Below are 20,535 nucleotides of genomic sequence, written 5' to 3'. Positions count from 1 at the left end.
TTCTCAGTGTTGAATCTGTTGCCCGGCATACTGACATCTGAGTTGCCCCATCCAACTTCTCTTGGTCCAGCTCCTGCTTCCCTCTGGGTCCCTGGTCTGATATGGATCTTTGCCATCTGGTCCTGGCCAGGCAGGCATTGGTTGAGAGTTGCTCTTTGTACACAGCAGAGATTTGTTACAGATTTGCCTCTGGGCAGGCTTGGGTCTTCCTGGGCACCTGGGCACTTACTCCTGGTAGGCCACACAATGGCCCTGTGAGATGGGAACAGTTGCCCCCCGTACAAAGACGCTCAGGCTGCTGTGATCAAGGAGCTGAGTCACCCCAGGACTCTCAGGTGTCTGAGTTTCAGCGCAGCTTCCTGCTCCGCCTCTCAAAAGCTCCCACAGTGTCCCTACAACTGTCTCTTGTTGTCAGAGAGTCATTCCTTCTTCTTTCTTTCCTCCTCAGTCTCTTGCCAACCCACCTCCTATCTTGCTCTCCCACACCAGCCTTGCTTTCCTCTTCTTCCGGCTGATTCTTTTCCATCCTCAAGTTTGAGGCCAGCATGCCCACCTGCCTGTGTATGCCTCTGTGTCTACTGGGTCCATGTAGCAGTGGCTCACGAGCTTTGGTGAGTCTGGCATCATCAGGCACAGGGAATGCAGGAGTCAGCAAACCAGCACGTAGAGCCTGTCCTTGGGTAGCTCACAGTCTGGTGGGGAGAGTAAAAGTCAGCAGCTAACAAAGAAACACACGATATGTCAGGCAGTGATGATTTTTGTGAAGAAAAATTAAATGGAGTAAGAAGAGTGCTCTTTGATGCATGTGTATGTTTCTGTAAGAATGTTTGCTTTCTCAGAAGCAGTTGACACAGTCTCCTTGAACAAGGTGCTGAAGAGCAGAGTCCTCCAGGGCAAGGCCACCTGCCAACGATGAACCTTGTTTGAGGGTGACCTTCAGGGTGCCTGTGTCCCCTTCTCCCCCTCATCATTCCCCAGCCTCATACTCCAGTCTTTCTTCCTGGCAGCCAGGACTTTTCACACCTCAGGACCTTGGCAAATATAACTTCCAATCTCGAGTACCCATGCCCCATCTCCTGAAAGCCTGCCCATGCTTGGTGGTCCAGCTGAATTGCCACCTCCTATGGGCATGCATTTTCTGGTCCCTCCATGTGGACTCCATCAAGTCATAAAAGCATAAATGAGACGGAACATTAGGGTTTGTGGCCAATAACTCCTTGAATCCGCCCCACTATTATAGGCCAGCAAACAGAGGCCCAGATGGCTAAGCACTCTGCCCTTGTTCACAGCCCTGATGAGCAGCAGAGTGGGGACCGGGGCCCTGCACATCCATAGCACTGTCCCTGAACCCATATGACAGTTGAGGCTCTATTTTCCTGGTGTCACATTAGCTGCCCCCATGTCTGTCCCCTCCCCCATTCCTCAGAGCCCCGTGTTCTGTTCTGGGGCCCTCAGTCTGGCTCCTGGTCAGCACTCAGCATAACGTTTGTCACAGGTATGCACGGCTCCATCTCACCCACCTTCACTGGGGAGAAAGAGCTCATGTAATACACGTGTGTCCTGATGATTTGGCATGCAAGTGATGAAACACAATTGTGTTAAAGAGATTTGTGTCTTACATTCATCCATGTGTATGCTATTTATAGAATTTATGAACCAAATTGAGGCATTTCTATTCTGGACATATGTGAAACTGGATCTACAGACAGCAGGCATAAGCCAGGACTGTGTCAGGCATATGCTATCTTACGTCTGGCGTCCTGGCGAGCGTCATATGTTTTGGCTCCAAATCCTGGCTCTTCTAATGGCTGATTGTAACTGGGGACAAGATCCTGCCCTTGTAAAATGGGGTTGATACAAGCTGGCTTTTGATGGGTGCTTTCTATACGCCAGGTACTACTCTCAGCACTTTATATCTGGCAACAATGAATTCTCCCAACAACCCAACAGGTATTTTTGCTATAATGTGGATCTCACTCATGATATGCTGAGGCTCAAAGGGTAAAATAATCTACCCAATGTCACACAGTAAATGGCAGAGTTGGGGGTCCAGCTCTCAGAGTCCAGTCCATGTTTTCCATGCACAATGCCTCAATACCTGCCAAAGTCCTCACTGGAGAGGAGAGTTGAGCATATGAAAAGGGATAATGCAAGTAATACAGCATCTGGAATACAGTTTGCAGCCAACAGATGTTAGCTGTTACGATAATAATCACTGTTAATGCGTGTTCACAGGGCCTTTGTGTTTACCAGCTGTGCACTGGTCCATGAGCAGTCAATCCAGAGCAGCACTGTGCCCAGAGACCTGACTCAGGTGGGCTAAGTGCGGGGCCAGGGCAAACACTGGGTCTGTTCATTGACACATGTCCCATTCAGTCACAAACTGCTCATTTCCAAGCAGGAAGAGTAACTCCTTGGTGCTGGTATTTTGTGCCTACACCGCCCTCTGCCATCGGCCCCAGGTACTGCACCTTCCGACGCTGTGACTCTGGAGGAAAGACACTTAAAACCAAGACGGTGTGAGACAACCTTAGTCAGGCTCTGTGCCCACCGCGGAGCTGCCAGCTGGAGGAGATGCTGTTTCTCTCCCTGGCATGCCCAGGCAGGCCCCAGCCTCCGTGTTGCCCAGGCCCTGGCTTCTGTCTCCCCTCCTTCTTTCCCATCCCTCCTTTCACACGACTGAGGGGGTGGGTAGGGGCTGTGGTAGTGCTGGCATCGCCACAGCCTGAACCTCTTTACATCTAGTCAGAGGATTCGGGACCTTCCGACAGCTCTTCCTCGATGGGCTGATCCAGGAGTCCTGGGAGGAAGAGCTCCCATCTCTCAGCAGTACTGTGCCCTCGCCTCGCCTGTACTGTGTCCAGGCTCCCGTCCCGGCTGCAAGGGGAACCCTCTGAGACCTCTCACTCCCTAGTGCAAAGGGGCTTGGAGGACGATCTGGGCTTGGAGGCATGGTGAGGCACAGCCAAGGGGCTACAGAGGAAGGAAGGCATCAGAGCTGAACAAAGTCTGGGAAGGCTTCCTGGAGGAGGTGAAGGGGACGTGACTTGTTGGAGACCGGGAGTGTCTTAGACTTTTTAAGCCACCGTTGGCAGCTGCTCTGAGGTTTGAGCTGCGCTTTGCCAGCTGCCTCCTGTTTCCCTTCCAGGGCCGCTACCACTCCTGTTTATAGGACAAGCCCCCTGCTTAAGGCACCATCCCTCAGCCCTTACACTCACGTTTAGCAAGTGCTGCACAGGCCAGCGGAGATGCGGAGGGTCCCCTCTCCTGCAGACCAATTTCCACCACCCTGCCTCTCCCTCCTCACTTGGCGCACATCCACACCACACCACCATGTAGATTCGGTCCTCTTAGAGGTTCATCACTGGAATCCCTCCGTCTTACTTCCAACCCATCCATCCTCTCTCTCAGGGATTCCAGATCCTTCTGGCTGAGACTCCAGATGCAGCCCCAAGTTCTAGATTAAAGCTACTCCCAACTCATTGGACCCAAAAGAATCACAGCTTGGTGGCTGCCGGCTGGAGAGGGATCACCCAGTCTGAGAGGACACACACTGGCAGCCGGCCAGCCAAGAGTATGTTTCTTTTGCTGCTCATCATTACGACTTGGGCAGCTCAGTCTCCCTGCTCCTGTTTCCTCATGTGCGAAGTGCTCAGTCGCTCAGTCATGTCCATCTTTTTGTGACCCCATGGACTTGCAGCCCACCAGGCTTCTCCGTCCATGGGATTTTTCAGGTAAGAATACTGGAGCGGGTTGCCATTTCCTCCTCTTAGAGGATTGTCTAGATCCAGGGATCAAAACTGCATCTCCTGCATGTCCTGCTTTGCAAGGCAGATTCTTTACCACAGAGCCATCAGGATGGCCTCTCCTCATGTGTGAAGTGAAAAAAATAAGGGTATTTACTTAGTAGGATTGGTGTGAAGATGAAATGCATTAAAATGTCCTCAGCAAGCACTCAGCCAGTGATCCCTCCATGCCTACACCCCTGGAATGACTGTCAGAGTAGCTTCCAGCTTGATTCCAATCTCAGGCTGACAGCTCTTCCCTTATTCTGCTTTGCTCTCCCAGCCGACGTTCATTTCCAGAAGGTTCTCTCCCATGGCTGACGGTCCCTCTCAGCCCTCTCCTTGGCTCTCTGTTATGATGTGCAGCTCCACTCCTGCTCCCTGCTACCCCTCTGTTCCCTTTCCCTCAAGTGGGAGCCAGTGCGCCCAGTCTTCTGTGTTCCCTGGCCCACGTTGTAGACCACTCACGTCCTGGTACCACCATTATGTCCAGACGTAATATCCCACTTGCTTCAATGTTGGGGGGAACCATGACACTGGGGAGAGGGGGCTTGGTCTTGAGGCCTCCTTCTCCATGAGGGCAAGTGGATGCAACTCTCTGAAGGGGCTTGGCTGTGGTCTCAGCTCTGGATGGAGGAGCTCACAGGCTGACTCCAGCCTCAGCCCAGCCTGCCTGAGCCTCTAAGTCCGTGGCAGGCTTGTGTCCTGGGGGGTGGAGCTTAGGCCCCTCCTCCCAGCAGTGAGGGGGTTCCCTGTAGCCAGCAGGTAATTCATCCTTTCCACCCAGGCTGATCTCCACTGCGAGGCTAGGGGGTCTCTGCAGCCATAAACATTTTAGGAGTCAGAGTAGGCAGAGAGAGAGAATCAAGAATGAGGAGTCTGTCATGGATCCATAGGGGCTCAGGCCATGCCCGTGCCTCCCTCCGATCCTTCCCCACTCCCTCATTTTCCTCCCTCTCTAGGCTTTGGCTCCTCCCCTCCAGACCAACTCTTCCCTCCCCACCACTCAGGGAGCTAGACAAGCTTCATTTTCTGAAAACACACACTTCTTATTTCTTACACTTCTTTCTGGACATCCTGCTTTCAGATTTTTTTTCCCCTTTCGGCTCCCGCTTTGCCTGTGGTCATCCAAGCCCCTTGGTGCTCCTGCCCTGCTGGGTGTTCCTCCCCTTCTCCCACCCTCTCCTAACTCCTGGCCCCAGGCTTAGTTACAATATGGATACAGGGAAGGGGGGAAGGCTATTCCCCCACACCTGAGGCAGGTGCCCCCAGCCCACCATTCCAGCTTCCCACTACTGGATGGGGTGAGAGTGGGCTGCTCCGTCCCGTTTGGATCAGGTTGCACGAGGCTCCGATGGGAGATAGAGGGCTTGTCATTGGGACAACTGGTTTAATTACAGCCCGCCTTGCAGCCTGTTTGTTTGCTTTGGAAATGGGCAAAGGAAGAGGCGGATCAAGCATCAGACTTCACAGCCATGATGAAAAGATTAAGGCCTTGCCCCCAGCCTGACTGTTCTCTTTCAAAAAAAAGAAGTCACCCCATAAAGGGGTTTGGGGGTTAGAAAAGTACCTTACAAACTTCTTCCAGAAGTGGCTGGGAGTTGCGGGGCAGGGCGGGGCAGTGGGGAGAGGTCTGAGGTAAGGAGATGGATGAAATAATGGAGATACGGGGGCTGGTGGTATTTTGAAAAGAGCAAATGAAAGCCAGCATGTCCTTCCCAGAGCAAGACGGCGCTTGTCTCCACATACCTCAGTGCTTTCGCGCTGAGGAAAGCTCCGGTGATGACTGGGCAGGGGCGGGGGCGGAGTTGTAAAGAGTCCAGAGAGCTTTTCTTTCTAAAAAGAGGACAGAAAGAGAACTAAAGCATGCTTGATGTCCACCTCAGGATCAGGAGTCTCTCCAGCCATAAAAGCCTCAGGAGCCAGAGCAGGAGGAGAAAGAGAATCAAGAATGGGGAGCTTAGTGAGGGATATCCAGGAAGTGTTGAATGCAAAGGACACTCAGGCTGGGAACAGTGAAAACAAGTCTGCAGTCCTCTAAGTCAGAGGGGAGCAGAGCTGGGCAGGGCTCCCAGTGGACAGAGGCCAGAGTGGGCAGAGGTGGGAGGCGGGGGACCATCACTTTCTTTCAAGAGCTCAAAGAGGAAAGATCCAGGGGACTGGAAGTCAGAGTGGAGATCTGGAGAAGTAGGCTCCAGCTTGAGGGTGGTGGGGGGAGGCCAGGAGACCTTTATGATCAAAGGCTCCAACTCACCTGTATAACACGAGCCTCTCCCTTAGATTCGGGCACACACCCACGAATGTCCTGAGGGCTGCGAGGGTTATGTCCAGCAATAGGGCCTGGCGAGAGGGTGAGTGGGGGGCCTGAAATCCAGCTGTGCACCCTGGCAAAGGGCTGCATCTGCCCAGAGGAAGGGGCGCCTTTTTCTAACTGGCACAAAAGCATTTAAAGGCACTGCAGCCACTTGGCTAAACTGCTCTGACATTTGTCTCCTGAGCTGGACCACAGAGAGAAAGAAGGAGATGCTGGTGCTGAGAAGAAGACGTGCGGAAAGCCCCAGACTCAGAGATGGGGTGTGTGGAGACATGGGTAGGAAGTTCTATGAAACCAGTTGTGATAAGGAAGCTGCTGCCAGATTTCAGGTCACTGAACAGCCTCTGCTAAGTTTTAATAAACAGAAGCTTACTACACACTGTCCTTTATACTAATGTGGCACCAAGAAGCAGAAATGTTGACCCTGTTGACTGCCTGTCTGGGTTTTCACTCAATACAGTGCCTTATAACAGGACTTGAATATATGACAGTGGAACTGAATTTATATTGGTGCCATCCAGCTGTTTTCTTAATAATCTGGGAAATTCATGTTAACAGGTGTGTGTTGGGGACAGGAGTCAAGGGAACAGTGGGGATGGCGAGAGGCCAGTGAATTGCTTGACTATGTAAGTTTCAGACTTGGAGAGATGGTCTAACTTCAGGGACCCCCCCTAAAGTACTAGAGAATTTGATACTCTTTACTCTGTGGTGTGGTGGGTGTTGGTCAGGCAACCAACTGTCCAGATTTTCCAGAGCAGTCCAGGTTGTAACATAGAAAGTCCCATGTCCCACTTAGAAAAACCCTCAGTCCTGGGCAAACTGGAGTAGCTGGTTACCCTACCAAATGGTCTTTAGCTGCTTCAGTCGTCTGGCCTGGGGTGCTGGCCCTCATCTTATGTGCCCAGAATTCCCCCTTTCCCACCTTACAAACACGGGACTTTCAGCTTCAGTCTCTGAACATCCTCTTGCACCCACTGTACCCCAGCCAGGTGCCCAGGCCTCTAGACTGCAGCAGTGAACTCGACCCAAGCCTCAGTCCCATCTGCTGTTGGACTTGATACCCTAAGACCTGGGGAATTTCATGTCAGGAAGGTGAAGGGTGTTGGGAGAGGGTATGGGGAGAGAGGGAGAAAAGCAAATGAACTCTCTTGCTTGTTCTAGTTAACTTTGGATGAGGATGGAAAAACAGCCTCCTTTCAAACTGGTTCAGACAGGCTGAGAGTATTTGGTTTCTGCCCTGAGCTCATTTTTGAAAGGAAAGTAGAGAACTCAGCTTCATGTCCTTTCCATTCTGAGGTGCTGTGGTTTGCCCCCAAGTCTTATTACCCATCAAGCTTCCTTCAAGAATCTGTCAAGCTTCTTCTTCTCCCCATTAATTACCTTCTATGAATGCTGGCTTCCTTGACTATGTCTAGGAATAGTCAAATAGACAATGGATTAGAGAAAAAAGACCTTTGGCATCCATTCTCAAACCAATTTGACATGACCTCAGTTATGTCCATTTGGGATTATTTGTGGCACTACTGTCTACTCCCCTCCAGTGTGGTGTGCTCTGCAGACCTCTCCCCTCCAGGAGCAGCTTTCACCAAGATGGCAGGAGATTATGGTGCACATGGGCTCAGCTCCTTCCGGTCTCCCTAGGGTACTTGTCTCCCCCGCATAGTTCTCCTCATGCAACCCAGAGCATGTTCTTTAATCTAAAGCACACGCTGTGAGGTTTCTTCCCTTGAGGACCCTCACATGATTCCACACTATCCTCAGGGAGAAGGGAAATACCTTGGCCTGTTTTGTCATTTTTCTCCTAGCAACCTCTGCTTCCCAAGTCAAACTTTCCCCTACAGTCCACCTGGGCTACTCACTGCCTCTGGGATGCTTGTGCATCTATCCACCTTCCCATTCCCAACCCCCACCTCAGGAAGACCAATATATTTTATTCTGATTTATTTTTAAAGGCAGAATTTCAGTAACAGCTTATCTGAATTACTCATTTAAACACAAGGAATTAAACTATAGCAATAACAACAGCAAAACAACTTTCACGTGCTTATATGCTGTCTCCTCCTGTTCAATTTAAATTTCTTGGAAGGAGAAGGTCTTACCTGTTTCTCTTTCGATGTCTAGCTTAGCTTAGAGCAATTCACCGAGTAGCGTTCAATTTTCTACTTATTGAGTGGACCAATCTCTTCAAGCCTTGGGACACTCATTAGTCCTGTGAACTCAAAGACTGGGGTGTGGACTACGATGAGTAATTAGAGGGTAGCCCGCATGGTGAAGATTGGAACTGTCAGAGATCCTACTGTGTAGCAAAGGCAATTCTCTGCAATTAAGTTTCCTGGGAGGGGCCTCTGTGTTTGGCCACGATCGCCACACTGTCGTCAGGAAGTTCCTCTCTGCCTCCTCCTCTTCCTTCTGTGTTGCAACCACCACGGCCACGACCATCACCATCATCACCATCTTACTGCTCTTACTGCTCTAGACTCTTACTGCTCAGCCCTCAGCACTGGGCCAGGCCCATGCCAGCACTCACTGATTGCTTGCAGAATGAATACAGAGAGAGCAGGGACCCCTAGCCCTGCTCCTGGCTCTCCCCAGCCTGTCACTTCTGAGCATAGATGGGCCCAGTTCATTCTGTAGCATTTTCCTGGGCACCTGAAACTCTGGTTTTGATCTATTCTAAATCTTCTCCAGCTTTGAAGACCTAGTCTCATGCCTTTCCTGTAAATTCTCTTTTGTTGAGGTCCAGCTCCCCTAACAGATTAGGGCTCATACTCCACTAGGCAGTGGAGGGGCACACTTGGCCCAGGAAGAGTCAGATCCCCAGAGTCATGCTGATTTCCCAGCTGGAGCCTCTCAGTGAAGGCCCAGCTATTGGACATTGTAGAATAAAATAGCCCCCATGAAAGTGAGTCTTTTCCTCCCTCTGCCCACCCCCATTTTGGCTGACTTTCTCTCTCAACCTCAGAGTGATGTCTCATCTAGAGCAACCACCTTACATAAGCCCCCGTTTCAGGGACAACCTCCCCTTCCTCTCTCGTCATCTGCTCATCTCAACAATATATAGAAACATGAGTATGCGGAACTCAGAGCCATAGCTGCTGCGCATGCCTTGTGCATCAGAAAGTCTTGCATCCATGGCTTTAACTCTCATCTCCATCACATAACAGGATGGTGATGGTTAGGAATATGGACTTTGAAACCAGACACACTGGAATTCCAGACCCAGTTCCGACTTGCTAGCTGAGTGAATTTGGGCAAGTTCCTTAGCATCTATAATCCTCAGTCTTCAACTGTAGAGTGAATTCAGTAACATGAGGATTAAATTAAAAATCCTTGTAGTGCTCATACAATGTCTGGCACATGTGATGTGACCAATCAACATTGATTCTTTTTGTTACCACAACAGATACTGTTGCTGCTACCACTGCTGCCGTTATTGCGATTACTATCTCAACCCCCCTCTGCCTGGGAGCGCCTAGTCCACGACCCTGCCACAAGTAATCGAAGCCCAGCCTTCCAGAGGTCCTTAACTCCCAGCACACCTCCGATCCTTTGTTCCCAACTTTTCTTATTCCAGAGCTTTATCCAAAGTTAAGTTCTTTGCATAGATTCCTCTCACTGATCTGCACGCTCCTTGGGGGCTGGGACCAGATGATAGCCACCTCTGGTCAAGGGGTTTACATTATTTGTTGACATTCATTCAATAGCACTTGGAATCTGGTTTAGAAAACCACAAGAAACCACTTCAATTACGACTTAGCACACATGCCCTAGGGCTAGGCCCTGCCAAGAAGGACGGGAGACAGGGACCTTGGAGAAACTTCCACTGCTGCCTCTGGGGCTGTTTGGAGAACTTCGTGAGATGAAACCCTCAGAGGAAGCCGTTCTGGGCTATGCACATCCTGCTGTCCCGCTCACGCACTCCCCCTTCCCAGCTGCGGAGAAGCTGTCTGCTATCACTGGCTTCAAATGAGTCAAGGCTCCCGAATTTCATTACTCCTAGCAGAGTCAGAGCTAGGAGATGCCTGCTTTTGGAGTAATGTTTAAACATTTACCTCTACCAGGGCTCCCTGAGATACAAAAAGCTGGTCTCACCTGACCCAAAATTGAATGGCTTCCTAAAGTGATCAAGAAAGGAGCAGAACAGTTACCTTGACTCCAGGAGCGAGACCCATGGGCTTCAGTACCTTGGTCACTGGGCTTGGAACATGTCCCCAGGGAGCGCTAGGGGAGACGTTCTCCCCAGGGGAGGCAATGGCCCACCTCCAAGCCTGCTTCATGGCTCATTTCCTAAGATGCAGCAGATAACCTTGTCCAGGAAAAAAAATTCAGCTGCAGGAACTACCAGCTACCTGAAAAGATTCTGTCTGTTGAGATGGCAATGTTGAGGTAATCACCACCCAGTCTCTGCCTCGTACAGAAATGTCCAGACGGTCCCCTGCTGGGTGGCATGCAGACTCTATATGGTCATTTCCACTACCTTCCTGAGGTCCGTTCCATTACTAGACAGCTGTGGTCCTTACAGTGACCCAGAGAATGAGCCCTGGAACTTCTTTCTTGGACTTAGATCTTTGAAGACATGCATCACATCTTTTCTGAATTTCGTCTTCTCTGGTGCAAACACCACAGCTCCTCAACAGGACCAACAAAGAGAGGGGTAGGTTCTTTAGGGCGGAAAGCTGGGGTTTTCTGATGAGCTTTCTCTGGACAAAGCTGGGCATTTCCCCGGCTTCTTACTGACAGATAAGCAAGAAAGAGGCAGCCCTGGAAAAAATTAAGCTCGGAGATCTCTGAAGGGGATAACTCTCCAGGTCCCTAATTAGGATCACAGATAAACGCCTGATTCGACCACTCCAGTCTGCAAGGGCAGCGTATTCCGCTCACTATCAGAAGAGCTTTGTTGCTGCAAAGGGCTTGGAGATGTCTGTTCCACAAATTGCCCATGGCCTCAGGACCTTCAGCAGGGAGAAAGCAGATAGAGGAGCAACACCCTTTTCCGGTGTTCAGGGATGGACAGAATAAAAGGGAGCGGTGCTCTGGGTGCCCCATCAAAGGTTCTCTCTCCATTGGTGACTGCTTTACTCCAGCATTGTCACCCCCAGCTCTGGCACCATGAGCCGGCAACTGAATATCAAGTCTGGTGGTGACAAGGGGGGCTTCAGTGGGCACTCGGCGGTGGTGCTGAGGAAGGTTGGGGGCAGTGCGGCTTCTTACCGCGCACCCAGCAAAGGAGCTGGTGCTGCCTTTGGAAGCCGAAGCCTCTACAGTCTCTGTAGAGGGGATCTCTGTGTTCCCCTCAAGGTGGTTGGCAGCAGTGTTCGGACTGGAGGTTACAACTTCAGGCTTGGCTCTGGGTATGGAGGGGTCCGGGCCAGCAGCTTTGCCGGCAGCATGTTTGGCAGTGTGGTCCTGGGGCCTGTGTGCCCATCCATGTGCCCACCTGGGGGCATCCACCAGGTCACTGTCAACAAGAGCCTCCTGGCTCCCCTCAACGTGGAGCTGGACCCGGAGATCCAGAAGGTGCGCGCCCAGGAGCGGGAGCAGATCATGGCTCTGAACAACAAGTTCGCCTCCTTCATCGACAAGGTGGGTCTCCCAGGTGGATAAGACAGTCCAGCGAGCTGTGCGTGATCCCCTTCCCCTGGCAGTGCACAGGGCACTGTGGATGGAAAGGTTGCTGCTGGATCTCATGAAGGGCTCTGTGATCATAGCACAACCTGTGAGCTAGGTAGCATGAAGGAATAAATGAATGTGTTGCTTTCTTTTACAGAGAAGGGTGGAAATTTTGGTAAAAGGTAGCCCTACCTTGAGGAAGAATTGATGGGAATCTGGAGGTCAACTGGACCTCTAGCCCTTCAAGGCAGATGCAGGGCTGATAGAACCATCACTATTCAGAGGGAAGGGCTCATGGTACAGAAGAAACACTTAGCTGAGACAGAGGAAGAGCATCTCCTGGGGCTGGGTCAGGCAACAGAAGCAGGTATGGAATCTCCTTCTTCAATGAGTTTTCAGTGACTGGTTTTGCCTGAAAGGCTACAGAATGAATTGTAAAGGGTCTTGTTCGCATGGAATTCCATGAGTGGGGAGTCAGGACTGGAGCCAAATGTCTTTAGAAAAATCTGTATAACCTGGTAGGGTCCATGGTGTTTTTCCACGGGACTTGTAGCATCCATCTGATTCCAGGTGAGGTTCCTGGAGCAGCAGAACCAGGTGCTGGGGACCAAGTGGGAGCTGCTGCAGCAACTGGACCTGAACAACTGTAGGAAAAACCTGGAGCCCATCCTCGAGGGCTACATTGGCAACCTGCGGAAGCAGCTGGAGATGCTATCTGGGGACCGGTTGAGGCTGGACTTGGAGCTGAAGGGCATGCGGGACCTGGTGGAGGACTACAAGAAGAGGTGAGTGGGTCCAGCCAAGGTCGTGGGTCATGTTCCCAGAGGCTTCTGGGATCATCCAGTCTCTGTGCCAGTTTTTAGGAGGGGAGGGAGCAAGCACCAGGGTCAAGGGCTCACATGCCTCCTCTGACTGTGAAGGAAGGACCACCCCTATTTGATGAGAACTTCCTACCTGGTTAATGGGAAGGAGTTCCTTTGCTCATTGATCCACCAATGGGTTCAGTGACTGGTTTGGGGCACCTGGATATTTTCCCAGGGTCCAGAGAATAGAATGTTAATGAGGCAATTCAGGGACACAGGACTGCCACCACCAGCCCCTGCAGTGCTCCAGCAGATTCTGTGGGGACTCTGCATCCGCAGCACTTGCCTGGTCAGTGTGAAGAGGGGGTCACCTGGCCAAGGGAACTGAGACCTCTGTATCTTCTCTCCTTGCCCACAGGTATGAGGTGGAAATTAATCAGCGCACAGCAGCTGAGAATGATTTTGTGGTGCTCAAGAAGGTAAGAGCGAGAAGAGCCTATGGACTCTGTTTTCCCTCGAATCCCCATCCTAACCAACCCTGCTTGGGACTCCAGCCCTGGTCTTCTTCTGGGAAGGGGCTGGTACCTGAGTAGAGATGGAGTCATATTCTGGCCTCTAGCAAGGTAGAGAGGACACACGCCTAGGATATGGGTGGAGACAGATAGGAGAGAATCATGGTCTGGGAATTGGAAACCTCTGGCTCAGCTTGGCCTTCCTGTTGTGACTTGAGGAAATTCACTCTACTTCTCTGAGCTTCCTTTCTTCCAGATGTAACAGAAAAAGAGCAGCCCCCACTTCTTTATTTATCCCCAAAGATCCATAAGAGAGAAAGCCAGTATTGAGGGTTTTTATTCACCAACCTGCTTCCCTTGGTGGGCAAAAGATAGGAAGTTAATTGTCTTTTAGGGCAAGGACAGGGCACCTGGTGGGATGTGGGTGATATTGACCAATGGCTCTGGGTGCCTCTCGGCAGGATGCAGATGCAGCCTACACAGTCAAGGTGGAGCTCCAGGCCAAAGTGGACTCTCTGGACAAAGATATCAAGTTCCTTAAGTGTCTGTATGATGCGGTGAGGACACCCCCCCCCCCCTCCCCTTCCCCACCTCTTTCCACCTGAGAGATTCCCTGGCTCTTCCAGGGAGATGCTAATAAGAATGACTGAGGATAAACAGAATTAAGGGTGTTTTGATGGGAAGGTGCAAAACCCTGCACTGGGAGGCCATGGAAGTATAGGATCCTGGTCCCTGGAAGCCATATTCACAGGAAAAAAATCTCACTGGGGCTGTGATAATGACCTTGGCAGTAGGCAGGTAAAAATGGCCCCATGAGGTCCTAGATGCCTGATACTGTGAATTGCAAGAAATGCCTCCCATGGCCTGCTACCCACATGGGGTGTATCCTGATGTGTGAGCCTTTTCCTCAGCTCCAGCAGGCATTTCTTCCTCCACTTTGGCCCATTCTGCCAGGCACCACAGGCCCAGAAGTCTGATGGGCAGAGGAGGGAGGTGGGGGAAGGACCCTGACTCTGTCCTCACCTCTCAACTCAGGAGGTGGCCCAGATCCAGACTCACACCAGTGAGACCTCTGTCATCCTGTCCATGGACAACAACCGTTACCTGGACTTGGACAGCATCATTGCCGAGGTCCGAGCCCAGTATGAGGACATCGCCCTGAAGAGCAAGGCTGAGGCTGAGGCGCTGTACCAGAGCAAGGTGAGGACTGATTGGGTCTCTCTCCTCCACCAGCCTTCCTTTCCTGGGAAGGGACACCTCCACCAATGGATGTGAGACATCCCTTAGGAGATGTGTTGAATGAAAGAAGGGTTATAATCAATGCCATAGCGACATTCTACTCAAAAAGAATTCTTGGCAAAAATCGTTATCAAAGATAAGCCATAAAACTGGGTAGGCATTTCCAACAGAGAGGGATAGGCCATCCTCTGATGGAGGAACGAAGCAAGGTGCTCTTGCTGTAAAATAGGGATTAGGTCATGTCACCATGGGGAAGAAGGAGAGTAACAAATATGGAGGAGAGTAGCTATGGGTGACCTGTAGTGGGACAGGGAGTAAAGAAGAGGGTGCCATGAGCTTCCCTCTGATCAGTGTGGAAGGACTTCCAAGAAGAAGAAGTGGGATTCTAGGAGCATTCTGGGGGATGGCACTTACGCTTTGAAGTAAAACCCTTCTAGGCTGTCACTGAGAAGACCGTTTACCTGGGGGCCCTATGGGGCTTCGCACCTCCCAGCTTTCTTGGCCATTAAATCCCACCAACAGCAAGGACCACAGGTTCTTTGTTCCCTGTCCAGGGCTGTGTCATCCTCTCTTTTCTGAAGGACTGGCCAAGGGTGAGGGGAGGATCTGAGCTACAAGTCCTGAGCCAACAATCCCACCACCTCCAGGGTACATGCATGCAGTCCTTAGCCTTGGCCCTTCACCCGTCACTAAGGAAGGATTGTAGGGGAATGTAAATTTCATGGGACCAGGGACCTCACCCACACTGCTCACCTCTGTATCCCCAGTACCTAGAACAGAACCTGGCCTTTAAAAGATCCCTCTATAAAGAGGTGCTAAATCAATGGAGAGGTTCAGAATTCTTCTATTTTGGAAAGTGAAAGTGTTAGTCACTCAGTCATGTCCGACTCTTTGATACCCCATGGACTGTATGTGGCCCTCCAGGCTCCTCTGTCCATGGAATGTTTCAGGCAAGAATATGAGATTGGGTAGTCATTCCCTTCTCCAAGGGATTTTCCTTACCCAGGGATCAAACCCGGTCTCCTGCATTGCAGGTGGATTCTTTACCAACTGAGCCACCAGGGAAGCCCTATTTACTTTGGAAGTGCTTAATACATGCAAACTGCATTTTCCCTTTATCCTCCCCCAGAAAAGATTAGTCAGGGAGATGAGAAAGGAGGATAGGCCCAGCAAATAGATTTCTGCTTAGAGAAACAGGTGGACTTCTTGGTCAGAATCAGCTCCAAACAGCTGGAAGGATAACCCAGGTCATGGCTCTATCACCTCCTGCCGCAGAGCTATCTCCCCCGGGTTGCTCCAGTGGTGGAAGGGTTTGCTCAGGACACTTTCTTTGCCTGGGGTGGTGAGGGATATAGGGGGTGTCCTGTCTCATCACCAACTTCCTGTCTCTGGAAACCAGATCCAGGAGCTGCAGCTGGCAGCTGGCCGGCACGGGGACGACCTGAAACACACCAAGAATGAGATGTCGGAACTGAACCGGCTCATCCAGAGGATCCGCTGTGAGATTGCAAATGTGAAGAAGCAGGTGGGCAGCAAGCCCACAGAGAGCCCTGAGGTCGGGCTTCACCCTCTGTGAGGGAGAGACTGGAGCCCATCCTTGAGTGAAAAGCAGATGTCCCCTTCCCAACTTGGGACTCTCTGGACCATTGATGGTCCCTCTTCCTCGCCATACCTTGGGACCCGTACACTCAGAGCTGGCTCCCTGCTCAGAACTGGAGGGGCCTTGTACTTATTTCACCAGACTCTCACAGATCAGATAAGGAATCTGGGCTGGAGAGAGGAAGGGGCTCTCCCAGGGTGTCCAGCTGGTTATTAGGATTAGAATTTAGGTTTCCTTTCTTTTTTCCATCTTTCGCAGGCCTTTTCTGTGTGCAGTAAACCTGCCCCATGTCCCCTTCAGGTATGCCGCTCCAAGGGCAGGCCCCACACCTCTTCCTCCCACTGGACACTCAGCGCATGTAGGGCTGGGGGGGCCTCTCCTTGGGACCCTCAGTGGCCAGTTAAGGTCCTCCTCTCACTGCTGTCTCTGGGTGACCAGTGAGGATGATGGCAGATGAAGATGCTCTGGGTTGTCTGCTGGGGGACCCTGTCTTGTCTGAAAGCAGAAAAACATCATATCTTTGGGGAGATGATTTTAAGGGGGTAGGGAATCCTTCCCCAATTGACCCTGGCAGGTCAACTCTGCCCAGTGATAGAATTGCCAAACCCAGAAGAGCTGAGCCGGCTCTCCTTCCTGCACCCACACAGCCTTCCAAGCCACGTAATGTGGGGAATACGGGGCCTGCTTTCCAACTCGACACGTGGCTGATTCACAAACTCTATGAGGACCGTTTCTCCGCCTGGTAGTATTTGCCATCACAGTGCCACTGGATGTTTTTCAGGGTCCAAATGCTCTGTCTGAGGCCATGGATATAACCTCAGGCCCTTAACCTCTTGTTGTATGGGAAGGTTCCCCTAATCCATTCAGGCCAGACTTGGGGAGCATTTAGATAGACCCTCCCTGCAGAGTGCTAGAATAGTCCAGAGATGTACACTGTTGGGTGCTAACGGGTAGGAAGGGCCCCTGCTGGGAGACACCCTGCGGGTAGGGGTCTTGGCACGCTGTCGGATTCTTGGAGGCTCCAGGTTGGGGTCTCAGTGTGATTCTCCAGGACGAGGTGGACTTGAAACCGACAGCCACTGGTTTCAACCTCAGGCACTAGACAACTTGCGAACATCCAAGTCTCTTCTTGCGGTCCTGAAATCCAACTGCTCTGACAGCTTTTCATGGGCCTTTAAATATCCATCTACAAAAGAAAATAGAAGCGACTCAGATACTGTGTTGGCTCTGCAGCAATTACTTGCTACCACCTTGGACCTCATCTGTAAAGTGAGGGGGGTTGGTACCTAACCGTTAAGATCTAAACATTGCTCTGGGTTCTGATGGTCTTCCCGCCCGTCCTTTGCTTTTCAGTGTGCCAATCTGGAGACGGCCATCGCCGATGCCGAGCAGCGGGGAGACAGTGCCCTGAAGGATGCCAGGGCCAAGCTGGATGAATTGGAGGCTGCCATGCACCAGGCCAAGGAGGAGTTGGCCCGGATGCTGCGTGAATACCAGGAGCTCATGAGCCTGAAGCTGGCCTTGGACATGGAGATCGCCACCTATAGCAAGCTGCTGGAGGGCGAGGAGTGCTGGTGAGCGGGGCAAGGAAGATGCCACAGTGGGGGCGGGGGACTGTGGGTGGCTCCCTGCTGGGCAAGGGACCATTTAAGAGGTAAAATAGGAAAGACAGCAGTGCTCATGACATGAGCACAGAAGGGGGCTGTTTGTTGATTGAGCTTAGCTTCCTGCAAGAGGAGGTCAGATGTGAAGCACAGGTGGTTGGGTGGTGGCATGAAAAGAGCCAGTGGGGTCAGACAGACCTGGATTTAATCATTCGCTTTGCCATATGTCAGCTATGTGGTCTTGGTGTCTGTAAATTTTATTATTTATTTGCTCATCTGTAAATGAGCAAATAAATAATCCTCCATTTTATGGAGGATTGTAATCTCCGTAAAATGAGGTTGTTTTAAGGATGAATTCAAATGATAGGCATATAAAGGCAGGAACCCATCAAAAGGCTCAGCTGAACTAGACACTTTCCTGAGGTTTTTATCCTTCTCTAACTTTCTGTCTTGCAGGATGTCTGGGGAGAATCCCTCCTCTGTGAGCATTTGTGAGTATCCCCCAGAGATGGGTTGAGTTGGGGATTCTGACTGGACTGGAAAGCTGGGGACCACAAGATAATGTGGTATTACCTCCAATCATTGTCTCACCTCATCTGGGGGCTCTTAGTACTGTCTCAGGAAGGTTTCTCTGGCTTCAGAGAAAGTCTATTTGCCTTCTGTCCCAGGGAATCAGTGACTGAGGTCATGCCAACCCCATTTCCTTCCTGTGTCTCTCTTCTGGGCATCGTCATCCCAAGAAGGGGTTGAGAATACGGACCTGTGAGACAAATGGTCCTAGACTCTTTAGGAGGGCAGGGACCATTCTATCCCAGGTTGTCCTCGCCTCGCACAAAGCTTGCAGTGTAACTGGATCTTGACCCATCCTTGCAGTGTTTTTTGACCGCCAAGGGTCGCTGTGGGATGAAGGGGGTGGCTCGCTGAGTGATGCTGTCATCCTTCTTCCCCTGTTCTGGGTCCTTCCACCACAGCCGTCATCAGCAGCAGTGCAAGCAGCTTCGGCTACCACCCTGGATCCTCGGCCAGCACTGACTTTGGGGCCAGCACCATGGCCAGCACAGGGACCAGCAGCTCCAGCAGCACCCAAAGCTGGCAGACCAGGGCCAAAGGGGCACGAGTGGGAGACCCCAAGGACTCCCAAGACAAGAGCACCCCAGTCAGCAGCCGGGCAAGGAAAGCTGCCCGGTAAAGCCCCTCAGCTTTAAGGGTTCTCTCAGCTGCTGGGAGAAGAGATGCTCTTGCCTTGCCACCTCACTTGGAGATGTCTGGCACAGCCCCCACTTCCCGAGTCCTAGGACCACCCGTGGTACGTGCGGCCACCCACATGCACTGTGGCCTGTCTCACTGTCAAGTTCTGGTTGGCCTCATCCTCTCCCGTTTTCAGGTCACATCTGGACTTAGTGACTTCCTTCTTCCCTGCTGCCCTCGGCTGCTAGGAGACTTATGGACACAAGCTATAATTACCTTCTTGGCCCTGGAACATCCCTAAGAACATCCCTAGAGAGAGAGGAGAGTAGGGAAGAAAAAGAGAGGAAGAGGGCGAGGGAGGGCAGGATAGTTTTCTCTATGCTTTGGTGGAGTCAGCAGTTGTCCGAAGGCTTACTTTGCAACCTGGAGGCGGTAGCAACTCCTATATGTTAAGCACCAACTACATCTATTGCCTTTAATTCTCATCCAATTATGCAAAGTAGATGCAATAAGCATCCTCGGGACAGAAGAGACCCCCCCCCATCCTCTGAGTGACTGTGGAACTTGCCCCCTTCACTCCCTGGGTGCTAGGGTCAGGAGTTGAGCCCAGGCCTGGTTGACTCCAGGGTCCATGTGCTTTTACACGCCACTGTTTCTTTAATGAAGGGAATGTCAAACTCACTATTATTTTGATGCAGGCAGCAGACTTAAGTTGCCTTTCTGTCAGTGGCTATGTGTTTATCTTTGGGCCTCTCTCTGGGGCTGTGTCCTGCAGTAGCTTCTGATTCTCAATTCCTGCTGCCAGGAGCTGTGTTCAATGAGGGAAGCTTGCTTTGTCTCTGGTGGTACCACCCAGCCCAGAAGTCCTGGTTCTTGTTGTAAATATTTCTAAGGATGGAGGCACCTGGTTCCTCCTTGCCTTGACTGAAGGATTCTGAATTTCTGCCACATGTTCAATAAACTGTCCTTGAGTAATGTCCAAGGTGCATGCCTGTCAACGTTTCAATTTTTCCAAACTGCCCATCTCTGATGATGATACATTCCATCTCGCTCACGGGCACAAGCCTTTCAGGAACCTGGAGGCTGCTCTGGAGGTGAACTCAGACCAATGGGGGAAACAGACACACACACAAAGCCACACACTCATACAAATCAGGGAAGGGCAGCCCAGTGCAGCAATGCTGAGAAGTGATCTGAACAGGGAAGCTAAGCAAGGAAGGCTTCCTGGAGGAGGAGGAGAGTTTAATCAATTAATTAGAAAAGTGAGAACATAGGTTCTTAAAAAGAATTTTTTTTTTTTTTTAAAATCCCATGGGCAGAGGAGCCTGGTAGGCTGCAGTCCATGGGGTCACAGAGTCAGACACAATTGAGTAGAAACATGAGGGTATATATAAATTAGATAACTGGTGGTGGTGGTTTAGTTGCTAAGTCGTGTCCGACTCTTGCAACCCTGTGGACTGTAGCCCGCCAGGCTCCTCTGTCCATGGGATTTTCCAGGCAAGAATACTGGAGTGGGTTGCCATTTCCTTCTCCAGGGGATCTTCCCAACCCAGGAATTGAACCCAGGTCTCCTGCATTGCAGGCAGATTCTTTACCAACTGAGCTATGAGGGAAGCCCTCTTAAAAAGAATTTAAATCACACCATCACAGTAAGTTTCGGCTTAGGTTTTGTGTGCTGGTCTTGTTGGTTGGTGGGTGGGGTGGGTGGGAGGTGAACAGATTTGGCAGTAGATTCTTAGATATGGCATCAAAAGCTCAGGCAACCAAAGAGAACATACAGAAACTGGACTTCCTCAAAATTAAAAATTTCTACACATCAAAAGGCATTACAAAGAAAGTGAGAAGATAATTTACAGAATGAGAGAAACTATTTGCAAATC

The 20,535-nt window shown here is 51.1% G+C and overlaps 1 protein-coding gene across 2 annotated transcripts; it reads left to right on the top strand.

The window, feature by feature from the left end:
• The first annotated feature begins 11,175 nt into the window (after positions 1–11,175).
• On the top strand, positions 11,176–19,641 carry KRT74 (keratin 74). Of its 2 annotated transcripts, XM_027543640.1 has the most exons (10): positions 11,176–11,682; positions 12,280–12,494; positions 12,931–12,991; positions 13,486–13,581; positions 14,060–14,224; positions 15,663–15,788; positions 16,122–16,163; positions 17,217–17,437; positions 17,924–17,958; positions 18,439–19,641. In XM_027543640.1, exons 1-10 carry the CDS (start codon positions 11,209–11,211, stop codon positions 18,654–18,656), a joined length of 1,653 nt encoding a protein of 550 aa, XP_027399441.1. In that variant the 5' UTR covers positions 11,176–11,208; the 3' UTR covers positions 18,657–19,641. The 2 variants fall into 2 exon arrangements, with proteins under 2 accessions (XP_027399441.1, XP_027399442.1); XM_027543641.1 differs by lacking the exon at positions 16,122–16,163 and having other exon boundaries at positions 11,209–11,682; positions 18,439–18,656.
• Positions 19,642–20,535: the final 894 nt, after the last annotated feature.

Source organism: Bos indicus x Bos taurus, chromosome 5 (genome assembly GCF_003369695.1).
Source record: "Bos indicus x Bos taurus breed Angus x Brahman F1 hybrid chromosome 5, Bos_hybrid_MaternalHap_v2.0, whole genome shotgun sequence".
NCBI lineage: Eukaryota > Metazoa > Chordata > Mammalia > Artiodactyla > Bovidae > Bos > Bos indicus x Bos taurus.
This window is presented reverse-complemented; position numbering and strand designations above follow the sequence as displayed.